Consider the following 20,291-nt stretch of genomic DNA (forward strand, 5'->3'; position numbering starts at 1 on the left):
GGAGTTATTTTAGGGCTACTTTAGGTTCTTTTCCATCTGCGTATGCCCAGTGCCAACTGTGCCTGCCATAGTAAGTGCTGAATAAACGTCTGTTGACTGGATATATGGATGACTCACCTACTGGGTCTTGTCAAATCTCACACGGAGCATCTCCTACAAAAACTTCGACACTATTATTAAAGCAAGCCCTGTCAATACTTTTTCTGTCACGCAGCTGCTCAGGGGCTGGGAGAATCTGCTCCAGATGTGGGGTCAAGACGGAGGAACACGGCGCCACGTGAGATCGCAAAGTAGAGAGCCCAGAAATCTCGGACCGCACTAACTCTCCGGACACGGGCTGCACAAAGCCTCTTTTGCGGCGGGGCGGCCCGCTCCCATCTTGGCACGGGGGAAGTGTCGGTGTAGGCGGGTGACCGCCGTTCAGTCTGAATCGGGGGTTGGGGGGGGGGAACAGCAATGACAGTGCAGGAATTCCACGCCGGCTGCGGGGTTTGTAGACCCGACTGAAGAGTGGGAGGGAGCACTGCTCACCTGACACACCCCAACCGGCTGTGCTGCAGCCCACAGCTGCGGGTGGGGGGCGGGAGACGCCTCACTACGCTGAGTTCAGAAGTGGGGCTGCAGCGCAACCGCCAGCCAGGTCGCCCGCGCACGCGCATTCCTTACATGCGCCCGCCAGCCAGCAGCGCATGTGCAGTGCGTCCTCCCTCGCTCCTTCAGTCCCTGCAGGGCCCGCGGCTCCACCCCCGCAGACCCCGCCTCGCTCCCGTGTGCCGAACGCTCCATATCCGGGTTCCCGCCGCCGCCACCGCCGCCGCCGCCTAGCTCATTCAGCTTTGCCGGGAGTGGTGTGATTCCCGACCAAGATGGCGGCTGTGGGGCGAGTCGGCTCCTTCGGTTCCTCTCCGCCGGGATTAGCCTCCACTTACGCAGGCGGCCCCTTGGCTAACGAGCTAACATCGGGCAACGGCGGCGCCGCAGCAGGCGACGACGAGGACGGGCAGAACCTTTGGTAACGACCCCACCCTTCCCCGGGTCCCCGCTGGCACTCCCGGCCCTGCGGATACCTCGGGATCCCGTGCCCGCCGAAGCTCGGCGCCGGGCCCAGGCCACTGCGTTCTCGGGCAGCCCCCACTCAAGCGCGCCGAGGTCGGGTAGTCCCTCCCGCCGTGCGGTCCCAGTCCCCGGCCTCAGAGTGCTCCTTGCTCCCCGCTAGGTCCTGCATCCTCAGCGAGGTCTCCACCCGCTCGCGCTCCAAGCTCCCCGCGGGGAAGAACGTATTGCTGCTGGGTAAGTGTCCCCCGCCTCGCTCCGCCCCGCCTGGTCCCCACCCCGGCCCGGGTCAGGGTCCGCCCGCCCGTTCGCTCGCTTTGTGCGAACTCCCGGGCCTGGCCCCGCCCAGCCGCCGGACCGGTCGCTGACAGCTGGGGGAGCAGGGGAACGGGGACCCCGGCCCCGGTACCTTTGGGGACCGCCCTCCCCTGAGCCCTTCCTCCTCCCCTTCATGTGGAGGTGGCCCTGACAGTCTCCTGTGGGAAGGACAGAATGCGATATCCCATCTGAGGGATTGTAGAGGCTTGTGGTTTCCCTAGAAAAGAAGGACGGTTTTTCTTTCATAACAAAAATTAGTAGCAGGAGGCTCTTTTCAAGAGCTCCAGTGCAAATGGCATGCCATTAATAATTAATAGCTGACTCTTTGTATAATTGACAGGGAAGCTAGAAACTGAGACCTGGGAATCGTGATAAATGTTCTTATTTGATTCACCTTTTCGGGTACAATGGACTCATTGCAGATGCCTTTTTAATTGTCACTTATAATTCTGATATTTGTAAAAGGCAATCGAACACCTTACTATTCCAGTTCCTTCGAGCCAAATGATTGTAATAAGGAGAAAGGTCTAATGTCTCAATTCTCCTGTATTTCCTCTGCTCTCTGGAAGTTAGGTATTTTGTTTCTTTTCTGATTCTGAGGGTGGGCATAGAGGATATTGAGGGAGAATAAATCACCGATTCACATTTTTGCAGGCTTAGTTTCTGAGTCATTTACAGAAAACCTTTCATATTCTTTAAATGTGAGATATTGAGTCTTGGCTTATAAAATGATGGTTAAATTTTAAAACTTCGGTGTTGGTGTCTCAAGACTAGTTTTATGTACATCTAAAACAGGAAAGGAAACAAAGAAGTCAATTGCTACTTGATAGGTTCTGGTTTTAATAGAAATGTGTAGGTAGAAACATTATTTTTCATGAATATTGCCAATCTTGAATATGATTCTTGATGTTCTTTAAAGTTGCATGGAGCTAGTTGAAAAATTAGTTTTTACTTTGTTTTTAATGTGATTGAAAGTACCTGCTGCAGATTAACCTGGATTCAGTCACAGCTTTATAATCTTAAACAAGTTACTTGATGTCTACAAACTTCAGTTTCTTCATCTTTAAAATGGATATTATAGAAATAATAATGCCTCCCTCTTAGGGTTATGGGGAAGACTGAATGAGATAATACTTGTAAAGTGGTAGCAACAGTGACTTTTGTGATGGATTTCTGTCAACTGAATTAGAAAATATTTTATCAGAATTCTCTTTTTAAATATTCAATTAGTGTCCATGTAAGTGATATGTAATAGGGCAGAGATAGATTAGGTTCCAAAAGCAAAAAAAAAAAAAAAAAAAAATCCCAGAAAGTGTTTTAAGTTTACTAATTTAAACAAATTACTCTTAGTTACTAAACTGAAATGGATTTACTGTGACCTCATTGAAGTGGATTATTTTTAATTACTCTAAGTTAAATAAGGCTTCTTTTCAAATACTGTCATTGTGAGGATAAGATTCCTGCATTTTGTTTTCATTTTGCAAATTCCCCCTAATTATTCGGATGTGTTAGATACTATTAGATGGTTCTGTTTGTGGTGAAACAAAATTGACAGTTTTGTTCATTTTTGATGTTCCTAATTTGTGCTGAGGTTGCACCATGCTTTTCTTTTAACCCCCTTTTTAACCTGCCTTTGACACTCGATCAGTGTATGCGACTGAGTGTACTTAGAGGCCCCAGACACTTCTATCCTTCCATACTTAGAATAGATTAAATTTCCTTCCTTATGAGCTTAATAGTTTGTAAGGCTCTGTCTAGTATCAGGTTACAAAAGCTTGAAATTTAAATTTTTTCTTTGAGCACTATTGGAATTTTCATCAAAGTCCTTTTCAGCTCTGGAAGAGCAGATTTTTATACTGATTACATAAATAGGATTAACTTTTTAAAATACCTCCAAAGATTTCTTAAAGATATTTTACCATCACATGTTTGGCAGCTTTCAGTCTGTGCTGGTGGAGGGAAGAAATGTATAAATAGGGATTGTGGTTTTCTTTGTTATGAGTTTGAGGGTGCTAGGCAGGAGGATGCTTGGCCCTCAAGTGTTTTTCATGAATTATGGCGATCTCTGGAATCCTGTATTTAAAAAAAAAAACAAAAACTGAGACTGTAGCAAGGTTTTGCTATTCCAGAAACAACCTGAAGTGGGAACAATGATCAAGGTTTATTTATCGCAATGCAAATTGCAGTTTACCTTAGCTTGCTACATGCTTTCCCCTCCCCCTGCCTATGGGAGAAAAGGATTGGGACCAGAAGTGTATACATGTCTATGAGCCATTCTCAAAGCATTTTCATATAAATAAATCTTAGTTTATCTCCTCAGTTGCCCCCTTCTTTCATCACCTCCAAATCTGAGAGGTAGATGTTAGCACCAATTTGTAGATGAGATAATGAATTTTAAAGACCTGTTAAGTGAGTTTTCCAAGGTCACACAGCTTTTAAGACCCTGTGTTCTGTGACTCTGGCATGGCTTCCCAAGTTGATAGAAGTCCTTGCAAGGGAGAGAGTGCCACATATTCTTCCTATTGCATAACTTTTTAAAAAGGCTATCTTCGAGTAAAAGCACTAGTAATTGTTATAAAGTAAAATCCATATATTTGTGGGATTCAAGGCTGAAGCTTCTTGAGGGACACCACTGGGCCATGACACTTGTGTTTAAGGGGTCATTTAATCTACTGAAGCCAGACCCTTAGTGAAACCCAGAAACACTGTGACATTAGTGTTTAACCATTTTCTTTCTTGAAAGATTTTGAGAATGAGCTTCAGTGAAGTTTTTAATAATAAAGGCAGAACTTCTAGTGCATGTACTTTAAGTAGGATTTAACTTATAAATTGTCCTTTGAAAAACTATTTTTTCCTCTTTACCCTTTATATTTAATCAACTTTTACTACAGTTGATTGCAATTATATTTTAATAGCTGCTTTTTAAAGGGCACTTACTCCATAGCTTGGTTACTTTCCTATGTTTTGTTAAGAAAACTCCCTAAGGAGGGGCGCCTGGGTGGCGCAGTCGGGACTTCAGCCAGGTCACGATCTCGCGATCTGTGAGTTCGAGCCCCGCGTCGGGCTCTGGGCTGATGGCTCAGAACCTGGAGCCTGTTTCCGATTCTGTGTCTCCCTCTCTCTCTGCCCCTCCCCCGTTCATGCTCTGTCTCTCTCTGTCCCAAAAATAAATAAACGTTGAAAAAAAAAATAAAAAAAAAAAACTCCCTAAGGAAAATAATAGTACCTAACATTATAGAGCACTTCTATGTACCAGCTATGTAAAGATTGTTTCCAGAATTTGATTATCCCCTTAAAGATCAAGAAGCAAAACAGAGCTGTTAAGTAAATTGCCCTAAGGTTACACAGCCAGAGCCAACATCAAGAATCTAAATTGTGTAGCCTACCTCCAGAGCCAGTATTCTTTTTCTTTCTTTTTCTTTTTTTAATGTTTATTTATTTTTGAGGGGTGGGGCAGAGAGAGAGGGAGATACAAAATCTGAAGCAGGTTCCAGGCTCTGAGCTGTCAGCACAGAACCTGACATGGGGTTCGAACTCACAAGCCATGAGATCATGACCTGAGCTGAAGTCGGACACTCAACTGACTGAGCCACTCAGGTACCTCCCCCCCCACCTTTCTTTTTAATGTTTTTATTTATTTTTGAGAGAGAGAAAAACAGTATGAGCGGGGGAGGGGCAAAGAGAGACTGAGCTGCAGAATCTGAAGCAGGCTCCAGGCTCTGAGCTGTCAGTGCGCACAATGCAGGGCTTGAACTCACAAGCTGTGAGATCATGACCTGAGCCAAAGTCGGATGCTTAACCGACTGAGCCACCCAGGCTCCTCCAGAGCCAGTATTCTTAGCCTATACATTGGACTGTCTCCCTAAAAGAAAGGAGAGCTTTCTTTGTAGGAAAAGTAGGATGTTAAACAGTTTATATAAAGGAATTTTATGTGATTCTCTGATGCATGTGTTTCACTGCAAAAAAATCTCATTGATTTAGATTAAATGAATTCATCATTTTACTAAGATAACATTTGTAATCTTGCCCCCCCCCCCCCCGCCCCCGGCCCAGTGCCTGGCTTATAAATAGAACATCAGTGTAACTTTATGATTTGAGGCCAACATAAATTAATGAAAACTAGTTGGCCCTTGGGTAAATCAGGTAAGCCTCATCTGTTTCATCTATAAATTAATCTATTTGGATTTAGTGACCTCTGAAATCTTGTCTGATACCACATTCTATAATTTTTTTTAATTCCAAAGCTGTGGGTTATTAAATATTTTTAAGTTTATTTTTATTTATGTATCTTGAAAGAGAAAGAGAGAGAGAAAGTGAGCACAAATGGGGGAGGAGCGGAGAGAAGGAGATACAGAATCCCAAGCAGGCTCTGCCCCATCAGTGTAAAGCCCGATTCAGGGCTCAAACTCACAAACAGTGAAATGATGACCTGAGCCAAGATCAAGAGCCAGGTGCTTAATGAGTATGCCACCCAGGTGCCCCAGGTTATTAAATATTTTTAAAGAACTATTTTGAGGACTACTGCAGTTGAGCTTAAAGTATTGGGGCGCTTGGCTGACTCAGTCTGTAGAGCATGTGACTCTTGATCTCCAGGTTGTAAGTTTGAGTCCCATGTTGGGTGTGGACATTGCTTAAAATCTTAAAAAAAAAAAAAAAAAAATTTATTTTTCCTTGTAAATGTGGCTGTTTGATTCCACCCAGGGAAGAAGCCTAGAGTCTATTTTTCCCTGAAGGCGCTATTCCAGGATTGTGTGCAGCCAACAAAGCCCCACAAAATGCTGAGCATCTTCAGGAATTATGTTTGAAACAGTCATTCTTTTCAGGAATAAAATAGCTTCTATTATGCTTGAATTATTGGTAGGAAACCTCAAGATACATGGTGGAACCAGAGATCTGTTCAGAGAAGTAACTTCTGTGTGAGGACTAAATTTGAAAATAATGAGACTATTCAGTCTGAAACTCTTAACTTGTGAGGAGCTGGGATCAAAGATCATCAAAGTTCCAGGACTTCTAGAAAACACAGATTTTTATCAGTTGGAAGTATGTTAATGCTCTTTTTAGGAATGATTGGTTATGGGAATAGGATGCAAAGAGTGGAATGTTACCACGTATTGGATACTGATATGGATGATATTGGATTAGTAATTTTTCTTTTTCTTTTTTAATTTTTTTTAAATGTTTATTTATTTCTGAGACAGAGAGAGACAGAGCATGAGTCGGGGAGGGGCAGAGAGAGAGGGGGACACAGAATCGGGAGCAGGCTCCAGGCTCTGAGCTGTCAGCACAGAGCCCGACACGGGGCTCAAACTCACAGACTGTGAGACCTGAGCCGAAGCCAGACGCTCAACCAACTGAGCCACCCAGGTGCCCCGGATTAGTAATTTTTCAAGAATTAACAAAATTATTTACTGCATGTTATGTGTTACCACTATTAAAAATATGCCAAATATAGTGTTTTGAGACTCCAGTGGCATATTGATATTTTACAGTAGTCACAGTCAGCAACCTATTATGTAAAGGGCCAGATACTAAATAATTTAGGCTTTGTGAGCTATATGGTCTCTGTTGTAACTATTCAATTCTGCCCTTATAGCCCCAAAACAGCCATAAGTAATTCATAAATAGATAAATGGGTGTGGCAGTGGTTAACAAAACTTTATTTTCAAAAACAGGCAGCAGACCAGATTTTGCCTGTGTGCTGAGGTTTGTAGACTCCTGCTTTAGGGTATTATGGGCATCAGTTTTGTCAGTAAGCACAGATGCCAGTTAATACAGGTTTCTGGCTGATGGAATATGATGTTTGGTGCATGATAGGGGCTCAGTAAATAAATGTTGAATGAATGATGAACAGCTTTTATTTAAGTATCATTGTTATTCCAGCTAGATGCATAGTCTGAACATAGGTGTAAGAGGTGTTAAGAGGAGTTTGCATATCTCAGCCAGCGCTGAGAGAGAGCTTGAGCACAGGTGAATAAGGGGTACAGCTTGAGTTAGGAAAAAGAAAGGACCAGTAAGTGAGTGACCATGGTCTGATCTTTTGAGGCTTTATTTTACTTAAAAAATCAGGGGTAAAAACAGATTATGTCATCTTTCATTTGTTTGTCAGACATTATTAGAATGTGCTACGTATAAAATGCTTTGATGAATCATTTGTGGAAAATACATAAACAGGAATCCATCCCTGCCCTCCAGGAGCTTATAAACTTCTGTGGGTAAAGACTCAAAGTGAAATAAAATATGTCAGTATGAAATAATTACTAAATAGGTTGCTTAAGATTTTGCAGGAAAGCTGATATCTGAATAAAATTTTGCTAAGAAACGGGGGGGCGGGGGAGAAGAACACTGGGGGCTACAGACTAAGGAAGCATGTTACAGTAGCCAAAACCTAGTGGAATAGGCCAAGACAGTTCAAGTTGATGGAACCTCACCTAGAGGCACCAGGTAGAGCAGCCCCTTCTACCATTTGAAGCTGTGGGATTGTGGATAAATTACAACCTTCTGATCTGTTAACTGAGGTTTTGTTTATACTTGGATTAAAAGAACTAAAAGAGGGGTGCCTGGGTGGCCCAGTCAGTTAAGTGTCTGACTCTTTTTTTTTTTTAATGTTTATTCATTTTTGAGAGAGAGAGAGAGAGAGCGCGCGCCAGGAGAGGGGGGTGAGAGAGGGAGAGAGAGAATCCTAAGCAGGCTCTGCACTGTCAATGAGGAACCCGGTGTGGAGCTCGAACTCAGGAACCGTGAGATCATGACCTGAGCCAATATCAAGAGTCAGACGCTTAACCAACTGAGCCACCCAGGAGCCTGTGTCTGATTCTTGATTTCCGCTCAGGTGATCTCAGGTTTATGGGATCAAGCCCCACATTGGGCTCTTTGCTGAGTGTGGAGCCTGCTTGAGATTCTCTCTTTCTGTCCCTCCTGTGCACTCACACTCTCCCAAATAAATAAACATTTAAAAATAAATAAAAAGAACTAAAAGAAATTATGTCTTAAAGCATTTTCTTCTCAAAATTGGAAGTCACTATTTTATTTATTTGAGAGAGCACTAGCAGGGAGAGGAACTGAGAGAGGGGGAGAAAGAGAGACAGAGACAGAGAATCTTGGGTCTCAATCTCATGACCCTGGGATCATGACCTGCACCAAAATCAAGAGTTGGATGCTCAACTGACCAAGCCACCCAGGCACCCCTGGAAGTCACTATTTTAAATTATAAAATAATACATGTTTCTTGTCCCAGTGAGAGAAAAAAATTATGAAGGTAAGAAAATAACACATGACCCTACCACCTGAAGATACCATGTTCATTTTTTCTATATGTGTGTGTATTTGTGAGGTTTTTTGTTTTTTTAAGTATGCTCCCCACCCAGCATAGAACCCATCGCAGGGCTTGAACTCACAACCCTGAGATCAGGACCTGACCTGAGACCAAGAGTCAGACACTTAACCAACTGAGCCACCCAGGCGCCCCCTTATATTTGTTTTTTAAACAAATAGGCTCATATCCTACATACTGTTTTGAAAAATCAGATTTTTTAATTTATGTATTTTATGACAATAGACTTGGTTTCTCCCTTTTAGTGACTGAATAATATATTTAGCTATGCCATAATTATAATTTATGAGAGATTATTATTGTTACATCTAATTTTCTGCTTGCCCAATATTATCTTTGGGATAAATTCCTGTAAGTGGAATGGCTAGGTCAAAAGTATTTCTTTTGAGTCTTTCTTTATATTGCCAAATAGTCTTTTTCTATTTTTATTTTCTTTTAATGACTCTTTTGGGAAAGTTGTACCATTTGACATTCTTACCATCAGTATAAGAGAGTTCTTATTTGTCTAGCACCATTGCTAACACTAAGGATTATTCATTTTAATCTTATTTGGTAGATAGGTTAAAAATTGGCATCTTAATTTAACAGCAGTTTAACTGTAGAATGTATAGCATATTTGTTGATTAAAAACTATTACTTCAGTGTGACTTTGACCTGGAGCATAGGAACTGTTAATAACCATTGGTATTAGCATTTATTGGCTGTTGTAAATGTTTATTGAATTAAGCTCAGTGGTTTTCAGTTCATGTCTAGTCAGTGTGAAAGTGAGAGAAATAATAAAGTCTATCTAAAAAATTTTTTTTAATGTTTATTTGTGAGAGAGAGAGAGCACGCACGAGCGAGCAGGGGCAGGGGAGGGGCAGACAGAGAGGGAGACAACTCCAAGTAGGCTCCCGGCTTTACACTGTCAGCACAAAGCCCAATGTGGGGCTCAAACTCACAAACTGTGAGATCATGAGAACCTGAGCTGAAATCAAGAGTCGGATGCTTAACCGACTGAGCTACCCAGGTACCCCAAATTCTATTTTTTAATGTGAATTACTGAATGCTGATATTCAAAAGTAGGACTTTGGCCAACAGATGGGATGGGAACATCGTGTGTTATGCCTGTTACTTGGGTGTTTTGCTTTATTATGTATCATGCTTACTTTTTTTACAGAAGAGGGTTTTAAGCCCCAGGTTACACAGCTGAGCTAGGATTCAACTTTGGGCTTGTCTAACTTTCCACTACGCATGTACTCCTTGATATTATGTTAGAGGGATGTAGTCTTAAACAGCCATGCATAAATGTTTACTTACAACCACTGGTTCAGATGCTACAGCTGATTAACAGCATCTCCTCTCTTGCCTCAGCTGGCAAGGGTCATCCAGGTAACCTCTGAAGGCCATGCAGAAGGTATGGGTCCAAGAGTAGTTCAGTGAAGACCCCTTATGGCTCTTGTCACCAGAGCTTTCAGACAAAATAAGATGATTTATTTTACATCATGCAAGGCCAAATAAAAAAAAAAGGTTAACTTCACAATGTTGATACCTCACCTGGACAAAGAAGGAACACGGCAGGCTAGATTTCCTTCTGTTCTGATTATCATGATGCTGTAGACCATGGTGGATCCAATATAGGTGTGGAGATCTGCAGCAAAGCTCTATGTAGAAAGCAGGTATCAGGCACATAAACTTGTGCAAAGCAAGAAGAGCAGGCACAGTGTGTCAGCCTTCCTTGCCAGCAGGAGAGGAACCTGGGAGGAAAGGGAGGCAGAGTAGCGCTTATTTTGCCTTTTGGCATTCCTGCTTATCTTGAGTGGAGAAGACTAGACGCTGCTCCAGGAACAATGGCAATGTCTGTAGTGTTTAGGAGCATTGCTGGATTCTAATTCTGCCCCTTCTTTAACAAACTGCTTGATCTTTCAAATTACACTATTTGCCTTTTAGGATTACCATGTGGATTGTATGAGACGATGTTTGTAAAAACACTTCAAACAGTGGCATACACTGGAAGTGTTCAAGATGGCTATTATTAATGTGTTGTGAGTACGTAAGTGTTTAGCTCTGATAGCTGATTTTCGTGTGATTCATGTTTTTATGGTATCTTTTAATACACTGTTGATGTCTTATAAAAGAACTTTATTTCTGGTGTATCACTAACCAAGAAGTAATGGAGGATAATAGTTACAGAACTTTAAATCCATCGCCATAAATTTTGTCTGGTTTTACCCTCGTCTGTTTAGAAGATGGGAGCAAATGGAAATACTTGACTTGTCCAGGTTTACACAACTAGTTATGGTATTGTTACAGTTAGAAATCACATCTTCTGACTCATCCCATTTCTAAGTCTGTTAATTAAATTGTCATTATAAAATTTATGGATGTTACATCTGGTGTTGAATTAGAGATCTGTTGGGGAGATAAAACAGTATTACAAGCACACCTTTACCCCTATATGTTTTGGTGGAGTTTATGGAGATTTTCTTTTATAATCAATTTGGTTTTCTAATTTGAGCTGAAAAGAAGTAAGAATTGATGGCCATTATTGCTTTATGCTAAAACTGAAGTTCTTTTGGGGCACCTGGCTGGCTCAATTGAAAGAGCATGCTACTCTTGATCTTGGAATTGTAGGTTTGAGCCCCACATTGTGTGTAGAGATTACTTAAAAATAAAATTTTAAGGGGTGCCTGGGTGGCTCAGTCTTTTAAGCATCTGACTCTTGATTTTTGGCTCAAGGTCATGATCTCACAGTTTGTGAGATCAAGCCCCGCGTGTGGCGTCGGGCTCTGCACAGGCAAGGAGCCTGTTTGGGATTCTCTCCCTCTCTCTGCTCCACGCCCACTTTCATGTGCTCTTTCTCAAAGTAAATAAACTTAAAAATAAAATCTTAAAAAAATTAAAAAGTAAAACTGGGTTCTTTTAGTGCTTGGATCTTAAAATCCAAGTGCTCACAGAGTGACTTTTTTGAACAGTTCTCAGACAGATAATGTGCAATACAGGCTTATTTGCTGTGGGGAATTTCACTGTAATCAAATCAACAGATCTTTCTTCCTTTGGTTCATCCACTAGGACAGGGTTTGGCCCATAGGCTATTTCTGTATAGCCACAAACCAAGAATAGTTTATATTTTTAAAGAGATGGAGGGGGGAAAAAACAAAGATGTATATGTGATAGAGACCTTATGTGAACTGCAAAGCCTAAAATATTTGCTATCTAGGGTCGCCTGGGTGGCTCAGTCAGTTGAGTGTCTGATTTCGGCTCAGGTCATGATCGAGTTTGAGCCCCGCGTCAGGCTCTGTGCTGACCGCTAGGAGCCTGGAGTCTGCTTCGGATTCTGTGTCTCCCTCTCTCTCTGCCCCTTCCCTGCTCACGCTCTGTCTCTGAAAAATGAATAAACCTTAAAAAAAATTAAAATATTTGCTATCTAGTTCTTTACATAAAAAGTTTCCCAGCACCTGGATGAGGACATGAAAATAGCTCTATTAGAATATAATTAGATCTAATCAAATAGTTCTGTTTGCTTTAAAAAACATCTTTCAAATATGTCCTCTTTAAGAAAATCTAATATAAACTGCAAACTTAAATGAAATATTTAGAGAATAACTTTAACATCATCACTAAAGGGCTCTTTATAGAAGGACTTTCATCTTAGTCTATTTAAACAGGAACTCTCAGTACTTGTGTAAGTGTATGTTTACAGATCATTAACTATTTGGCTGGCATACTTAAAACTAGTATGTCTGTTTCACTGCCAGCTGAAGGCCGAGGAACTGAAGATAAAGCTTTCTTAACAGTTTATTCATGACAGGTAGATGAATTCTTCCAACATTTTTTGAAGTTACACAGGCCCCATTGCCCTACTTGCCACCTTAAAGATATATTAATTGCATAGAATGAAGGACATATGTAGTTATTTTTCTTTTATTTTACTGCTCAAACCATTAGACTCTGTGTTTTTTCAAAAATAACTTGGAATTTAGTGACTTTTGTTTCCTCAATGGTTTGGTCATTAGAGAGAATTTTTATTTTATTTGTTTAGTTTTCTCCATGCTCTCCATGGCTTAAAATTTTAACCTTTCAGTCTAAGTGATTCTCAGAAGCGTTTATGTGATTTGAGTAGTTTGTGTCATTGATTTATGTACTGTAATGCCCTTTTAGTGTCAAAAAAGTCACCCGAAAATTCCTATATTTCTGGGGAGGTTTTTTTTTTGTCTTTGCTCTTTTTATTTATGTATTTAGCATTGAATACTTTTTTTTTTAAGTTTATTTATTTTGAGAGAGACAGAGACAGAGTGGGGCAGGAGCAGAGAGGGAGAGATCTCTGCACTGTCAGCTCAGAACCTGAGGCTCAAACTCAGGAACTGTGAGATCATGACCTGAGCTGAAACCAAGAGTTGGATGCTTAATCAGCTGAGCCACCCAGGCGCCCCTGAATGCTTGCTTTTTTTAAATTCACTTTTTGATGCCCTCCATCCATAGCCCCACCCCCAACCCCGCCCCGTCCCACAACCACCAATCTGTTCTCTGTATCTATGAGCTTGAGGAGTTTGGGGTGTTTTTTTTTGATTCCACATATAAGAGAGATTATACTGCATTTGTCTTTCTTTATCTGAATTATTTCACTTAGCATAATGCCCTCAAGGTCCATCTATGTTGTCACAAATGGCAGAATTTCATTCTTTCTTGTGGCTGAATAATATTGTGTGTGTGTATCTCAGATCTTCTTTTATCCATTCATCCATCAATGGATACTTAGGTTGTTCTCTTATCTTGGCTGTTATAAATAATGCTGCAGTGAACATAAGGGTACATGTATCTTTTCAAGTTAGTGTTTTCATTTTCTTTGGATAAATTTCCAAGAGTGGAGTTGCTGGATCATATGGTCAAAATACCAAAATTTTTAATTTTTTGAGGAACCTCATACTATTTTCCACAATGACTGTACCAATTTATACTCCCACCAACAGGGCACAGGGGTTCCCTTTTCTGCACATCCTTGCCAACATTTGTTTTTTCTTATCTTTTTGATACTAGCCATTCTAACAGGTGTGAAGTGATATCCCATTGTGGTTTTGGTTTGCATTTTTTTTGATGACTAGTGATGTTGAGCATCTTTACATGTGCCTTTTGGGTCTTCTTTGGAGAAATGTCTGTTCATGTTTTCTGCCCATTTTGTTAACTATATTGTTTGGTTTTTTGCTAATTGAATTGTATGAATTCTTTATACATTTTGCATGTTAACCCCTTATGAGATATAGGCGTTGGAAATATTTTCTCCCATTCATTTGGTTGCCTTTTTATTTTGTTGATGGTTTCCTTTGTTGTGTAAAAACCTTTTAGTTTGATGTAGTCCCACTTGTTTATTTTTGCTTTTGTTGCTTTTGCTTTTAGAGTCAGATTAAAAAAAATAATAATTGCTGCGGCACCTGGGTGGCTTGTTAAGTGTCGGTTAAGTGTCTGACTTCAGCTTAGGTCACAATCTCATGGTTTGTGAGTTCGAGCCCCACGTCAGGCTCTGTGCTGACAGCTTAGAGCCTGGAGCCTGCTTCTAATTCTGTCTCTGTCTCTCTGCCCCTCCCCTACTCACTCTCTGCCTCTCTCTCATATATAAAACATAAGAAAAAAATTAAAAAAAAATAATTGCCAAGACCAATATCAAGGAGCTTACTGCCTGTGTTAACTTCTAGGAGCTTTATGGTTTCGGGTCTTATGTTCAGGTCTAACCCATTTTGAGTTAATGTCTGTATTTGGTATAAGATAGTGGTCCAGTTTCATTCTTCTGCATACGGCTGTCCAGTTTTTCCCAACATCATTTATTGAGGAGACTACCTTTTACCTATTGTATATTCTTGGCTCCTTTGTCATGTATTAATTGACTATATACACTTGGGTTTATTTCTGGTTTCTCTATTCTGTTCCATTGATATATCTGTTTTTACGCCAATACCTTAACTGTTTTAATGACTGTAGCTTGTAATAGAGTTCAAAGTCAGGGAGCATGATGCCTTCAGCTTTGTTCTTCTTTCTCAAGATTCCTTTGGCTTATCCAGGGTCTTTGTGGTTCCAGACAAATTTTAGAATTGTTTGTTCTATTTTTGTGAAAAATGCCACTGGAATTTTGATAGGGATTGCATTGAATCTGTAGATTGCTTTAGGTTTAAAGCCACATAGTCCCCATTGCCCTAATTGCCACTTTAAAGGTATATTAATTGCTTGGAGTTGAGTATGTCAATAGTTATTTTTCTTTTATTTCACTCTTCAAACTATTAGGTTACTGTTTTGTTTTCCAAAAATAACTTGGAATTCAGTGACTTTTGTTTCTTGAATGGTTTGGCCAGTAAAGATGGTTTTTAGATGTCTGTCAATGCCAAATAGAGGTATCCTGAATTTTAATATTTTTTAATCCTTCTAATTGCATAATAGAATAAAGAGAAAGGGTTCATGATGGACTTTTTAGTAGTGTCAAACATCGTTCATCTTGGCTGGAGCAAGGCAGCTGAATACTGCCAGCTCCAATGACTAGAAAGCTTTTCTAAGTTTAGTGAAGGAGATATGTATTATGAGCTTACACAATTAATTGATGTGTTATTGTTGAGAGGTAACCACTTGAGTTTTATAGATATGAGTGAATAAATTATTGTAATAGATTGTGGGTAAAGGCCCAGGACAAGCTATTATAGATGGGGTATAGTTATGAAAATAGAGACTATAGCCATGATTAAGAGATAATGACTATTGGTAAAGGATCTTCTGACTATATGGTGGGTGCTACACAGTGAATGTGTACCTCTCAAATGAATAAGTTGAAATTGTACCCCACAGGGCGATGGCATTAGGAGGTATGGTCTTTTATAGATGTTTGGTTATGAGGGCAGAGGCCTCATGAATGGAGCCCTCATAAAAGAGACACTATAATGCTCTCTTACCTCTTCTGACATGGGAGGACACAGAAGACAGCTGTTTACGAACCGGGAAACAAGCCCCCACTAGACACTAGATCTGCCAGTGCCTTGATCTTGAACTTCCTATCCTCCAGAACCGTAAGAAATAAATTGTGTTGTTTAAAAGGTACCTAACCTATGGTATTTTTGTTATAACAGCCCAAAGAGACTAAGACAACATGGTTTCTGTTTTTGTTGAACAAGCAGGGACAGTGCCTGTTAAGAATGGGATAATTTCGGGGTGCCTGGGTAGCTCAGTCAGTTAAGCAAGCGTTGGACTCTTGATTTCAGCTCAGTTCATGAGATCAAGCCCTGTGTCAGCGCAGAGCCTGCTTGGGATTCTTTCTTTCTCTCTCTGTCCCTACCCTCCTCATGCCCTCGCTCTCTGTCTCTCAAAATTTATTTTTAAAAACTTAAAAAAAAAAAAAAGAATAGGATAATTAAGTATCTTAAATGCAAGGGCTTTATATCCTGCTTACTGTTAAGAAAACTTGCTCAAAGAATATTTGTTGAATGAAGGGGACAGACTTGGCAGACTGACATTCCCCTGAAGGAAACCCATAAATGAGCTGACACATTACATTGAAGTGTCTTTAAGTGTGCAGTGTTTTTGCGACTATGAGGAAGAGTGCTTAACCAGACTCGTGGAGGCAAAGAAAGCTTCCTAGAGGAAACTAAATGGAGACCGGAAGGATAAGCTGGGGTTCTCCCAGATGTGAGGGAAAGGGAAGAATATTCCAGAAAGAAGTGACAGCACTTGTGAAGACTCAGAGTTGGGAGACTGCACCCTGTCTGGCTCTGCAAGACCTGGAGCCTAGCATGTGGGTTGTGGGAAATGGAGATATGGGTTGTGGGATATGGGATATAGTGAGGAGCAGAAGAATTAAGTGGCTTTTGTAAGGAATATTGGGCTTTATTGCAAGGGCAGCAGGAAGGGGCGCCAGGGTGGCTCAGTTGGTTAAGTGTCTGACCGGCTCAGGTCACGATTTCGCAGTCCGTGAGTTCGAGCCCAGCATCGGGCTCTGTGCTGACAGCTCAGAGCCTGCAGTCTGCTTTGGATTCTCCCCCTCTCTCTGCACCTCCCCCCACTGTCGCGCGCTCTCTCTCTCTCTTAAAAATAAACATTAAAAAAAAATTTTTTTTAAGGGCAGCAGGAGGACCCTGAGGGTTTTTTCTGACATCCTATGGAAATTCCAAGCGTGTTGGAGGAATTTTGAAGTGAATAGTCATATATACCCAAACCTAGATTCTACCGTTAACATTTAACTGTATTTGCTTTATCACATAAATGTTTCACTGCTCCACCCTTTTTTATGCATTACAAAGTAAGTTCCTGATATTAGTTTACTTCACTCTAAATATTTGAGCTTTCGTATGTTATTAACTAGAATACCCTGAAGGGTCCTAAGAGGCAGAAGTGGCATGAGGAAATTGTTTCAGGAAGATCACTCAAGCGGCAGGATGGGGAATGGATTGGAGTGTGCTAAGAATTTAGTGAATGTTCACTTTTGAGTAGCATGTTTATATAGTGAGAAGACAACCAGGCAGAGGCCAGGGGTTAAATGCTTAAAGATCTAAAAAGGGAGAAAAAGAAAAAAACGCTAACAAATAATGTGATTAGAAGATGTGTATAACAGTAGCACAAGACTACATCTTTGCAATATCAACAGCATTTTCACAGAACTAGAACATCGGTCCTAAAATTTATATGGAACCACAAAAGACCTCAAATAGCCAAAGTGGTCATGAAAAAGAAAACCAAAACTGGAGGTGCCACAGTTCCAGACTTCAACTTCTATTACAAGGCTGTAGTAATCAAAACAATATGATACTGGCACCAAAATAGACACATAGATCAATGGAATAGAATAGAAAACCCAGAGATAAGCCCACAATTATCTGGTCAATCTTCAAGGAAGGAGGAAAAAATATACAAGGGGCAAATGACAGTCTCTTCAACAACTGGTATTGGGAAAACTGCAAACTGGACCACCTTCTTACACCATATGCAAAGTGGATTAGAGCCCTAAATGTGAGACCTGAAACCATAAAATTCCTAGAAGAGAGCACAGGCAGTAATTTCTTTAACAGCGTCTGTAGCAGCATTTTTCTAGATATGTCTCCTGAGACAAGGAAAGTAAAAGCAAAAATAAATGTCAAAATAAAAAGCTTCTACACAGTGAAGGAAATCATCAAAACTAAAAGGCAGTCTATCAAATGGGAGAAGATCTTTGCAAATGAAATATCTGGTATTAGGGGACATCCAAGTATTGATGACCAGTTAGCAGTTCAGGAGAGGCTAAGGCTGGAAAGAAATCCATGGGTCACCAGATTATAGGGAGTATTGAAGTTGTCTTCAGAGCTTCTCCTGGAATTACATTCAGAGGGAGAAGAGTAGAAGGCTGAGGAAGGAACCCTGGATTGTACAAACGTTGGGTAGGGATGGAAGAGCAGCCTGCAAGGAAGACTCAGGACCAGCCACCTCAGAGGTTGAGTGGTAGAGTAGGAGAGGGCGATGTTCCTGAAGCAGTGACGAGAGAGAGCCTTCTCTGACTTCTGTGTCTTCCTCCTCCTCTCTCTGCCAGCTCCCAACCAAGTCTGCCTTGAGTACAGCTGTCCCCACCGCTATTACCCTTAGTTCAGGCCTACCTCATTTCTTGCTAGGACTCCAGTAATACCGAGTTACCTAGTCTCCTAAACTCCTAAACTTACCAGTCTTCCATACTGTCGCCATAGAGGTCTTTCTAAAATACTTAACTACTGCCAGTGGCTCCCTGTTATCTTCAGGATAAAGTGTGACCTTCTCAGCTTGGCATAAGATGCCCTTCATGATCTGGCATTCTGTACTTGTTCTCACTTTCTGGCTTCTGTTCCCCTCACATCCTAACATTCTTCAAATTATCTGTCCTTTGTAGAAGGACAAACACTTTGCCTCCAGGCCTCTGTATATGCTTTCCTTACTTCCTGGGATGATTAGCTGTCCAAGGCTCATTAATACTACAAGACTTGGCTATAGTGTTACCTGCCACCTCTACAAAGTCCTTTCTGACTTCCAGGCAAGACGAGGATATTCCCTTAGGGCTGGCCTCCTGGTTGTTGCGTATCTCCAGTATAGACCTAATGACAGTATCTTGAAATCATCTATTTGTTTTCCCTCTCCAGTTTGTCAGCCTCCTAGAGGACAGTGACTTTGACATAAGGATCTTTGTACTCCTGGTGCTTAATGTAGTAAATGTCTAATGGAGTGGTTCCTCAGAGTGTGGTCCCCACACTAGCAGCATCAGCAGCACTGGTTGCTCGTTAGAAATGCAGATTGTTGGACCCCACCCCAAACTTACTGAATCAGAAACCCAGGAGGGGAAGCCCAGCAATGTGTGTTTAATAAGCCCCCCGGTGAGTCTGGTACATTTTTGAGAACGATTAGTCCAGTGAAATGAATTGATAAAATTCAAATTAGCAATCAATATAGCAAATTTTCTGCAGAAATTAAATGTCAGTGTTGGGTTTAATAGTAGAAGTATTTATATATTCTCTTTTTTACTGGTTAACTTTATTATTTCCATTTAAGCATGATGGATCATCATGGGTATAATCATTGGCATTATCATAGATATTACTATTTTCAATCCAGTCTGTTATTTTGACGGACCATTTTATTTTTTTTTTTATTATTATTTTTTTTTAACGTTTTTATTCATTTTTGGGACAGAGAGAGACAGAGCATGAACGGGGGAGGGGCAGAGAGAGAGGGAGACACAGAATCGGAAACAGGCTCCAGGCTCTGAGCCGTCAGCCCAGAGCCTGACGCGGGGCTCGAACTCCCGGACCGCGAGATCGTGACCTGGCTGAAGTCGGACGCTTAACCGACTGCACCACCCAGGCGCTCCCGGACCATTTTAATAGTACTGCAAAAATAGTGCTGAAAAAGAAGTACTCATTTAATGACAAGTTCTTCATTGCCTTTTTAAGGTGACAGTTTTTGCTATGAAGTGTTGGAAAATAGTTCATAAAAAGAACCAGTCTTGCCAGTTCAGTTGAATATAGTATTATCTACTCTAGGATACTTTAAGTTTGACAGGTCTGTGTGTCGTGTCTCTGTTCTGTCTGCATTACTTGGCCTCAGCTTGTCACCAGTAGGATTATAAACACCTATGCAGAAGTGACTACTGCAGTCTGTGGCAACACTTAGATATAAAGATGGTCATTCAGAAGGTCCAAGACTTATATAGTTTTTTTAAGTTTAACATGAAAACAATTTTTAAATTTTCAAAGAACTCATGAATGTTCTCCAGGAATAAGTCCTTAGATCTAAGAAACTCACATTTATGAGTACTAGTAACATGATACTGCTAATAACGAGACAAGTTCACGGGGCACCTGGGTGGCTCTGTCGGTTAAGCGTCCGACTTTGGCTCGGGTCATGATTTTGCTGTCCATGAGTTTGAGCCCCGCGTCGGGCTCTGTGCTGACAGCTGAGCCTGGAGCCTGCTTTGGATTCTGTGTCTCCTTCTCTCTCCCTGCCCCTCTCCAGCTCACACTCTGTTTCTCTCTCCATCTCTCAAAAGTAAACGTTAAAAAAGTTAAAAAAAAATAACTAAGTCCATGAGATGGTAATATGTAGTATTTAAATAGATTTATGATATTAAAAAATCTTCACCAAAACATCA

General features: G+C 41.1%; 1 protein-coding gene across 1 annotated transcript in view; it reads left to right on the forward strand.

Moving 5' to 3' along the window:
* Positions 1 to 775: 775 nt before the first annotated feature.
* DYNC1LI1 (dynein cytoplasmic 1 light intermediate chain 1) overlaps positions 776 to 20,291 on the forward strand; it is a 36,846-nt gene continuing 17,330 nt past the window's right edge. The window contains exons 1-2 of the mRNA XM_040479976.1: positions 776 to 1,012; positions 1,217 to 1,290. Coding sequence (XP_040335910.1) covers positions 867 to 1,012; positions 1,217 to 1,290 — 220 coding nt within the window. The 5' untranslated portion in view covers positions 776 to 866. The remainder of the gene's footprint in view (positions 1,013 to 1,216; positions 1,291 to 20,291) is intronic.

The sequence above is a fragment of the Herpailurus yagouaroundi genome, unplaced genomic scaffold (genome assembly GCF_014898765.1).
Source record: "Herpailurus yagouaroundi ecotype Mexico unplaced genomic scaffold, PumYag 159, whole genome shotgun sequence".
NCBI classification, from domain to species: domain Eukaryota; kingdom Metazoa; phylum Chordata; class Mammalia; order Carnivora; family Felidae; genus Herpailurus; species Herpailurus yagouaroundi.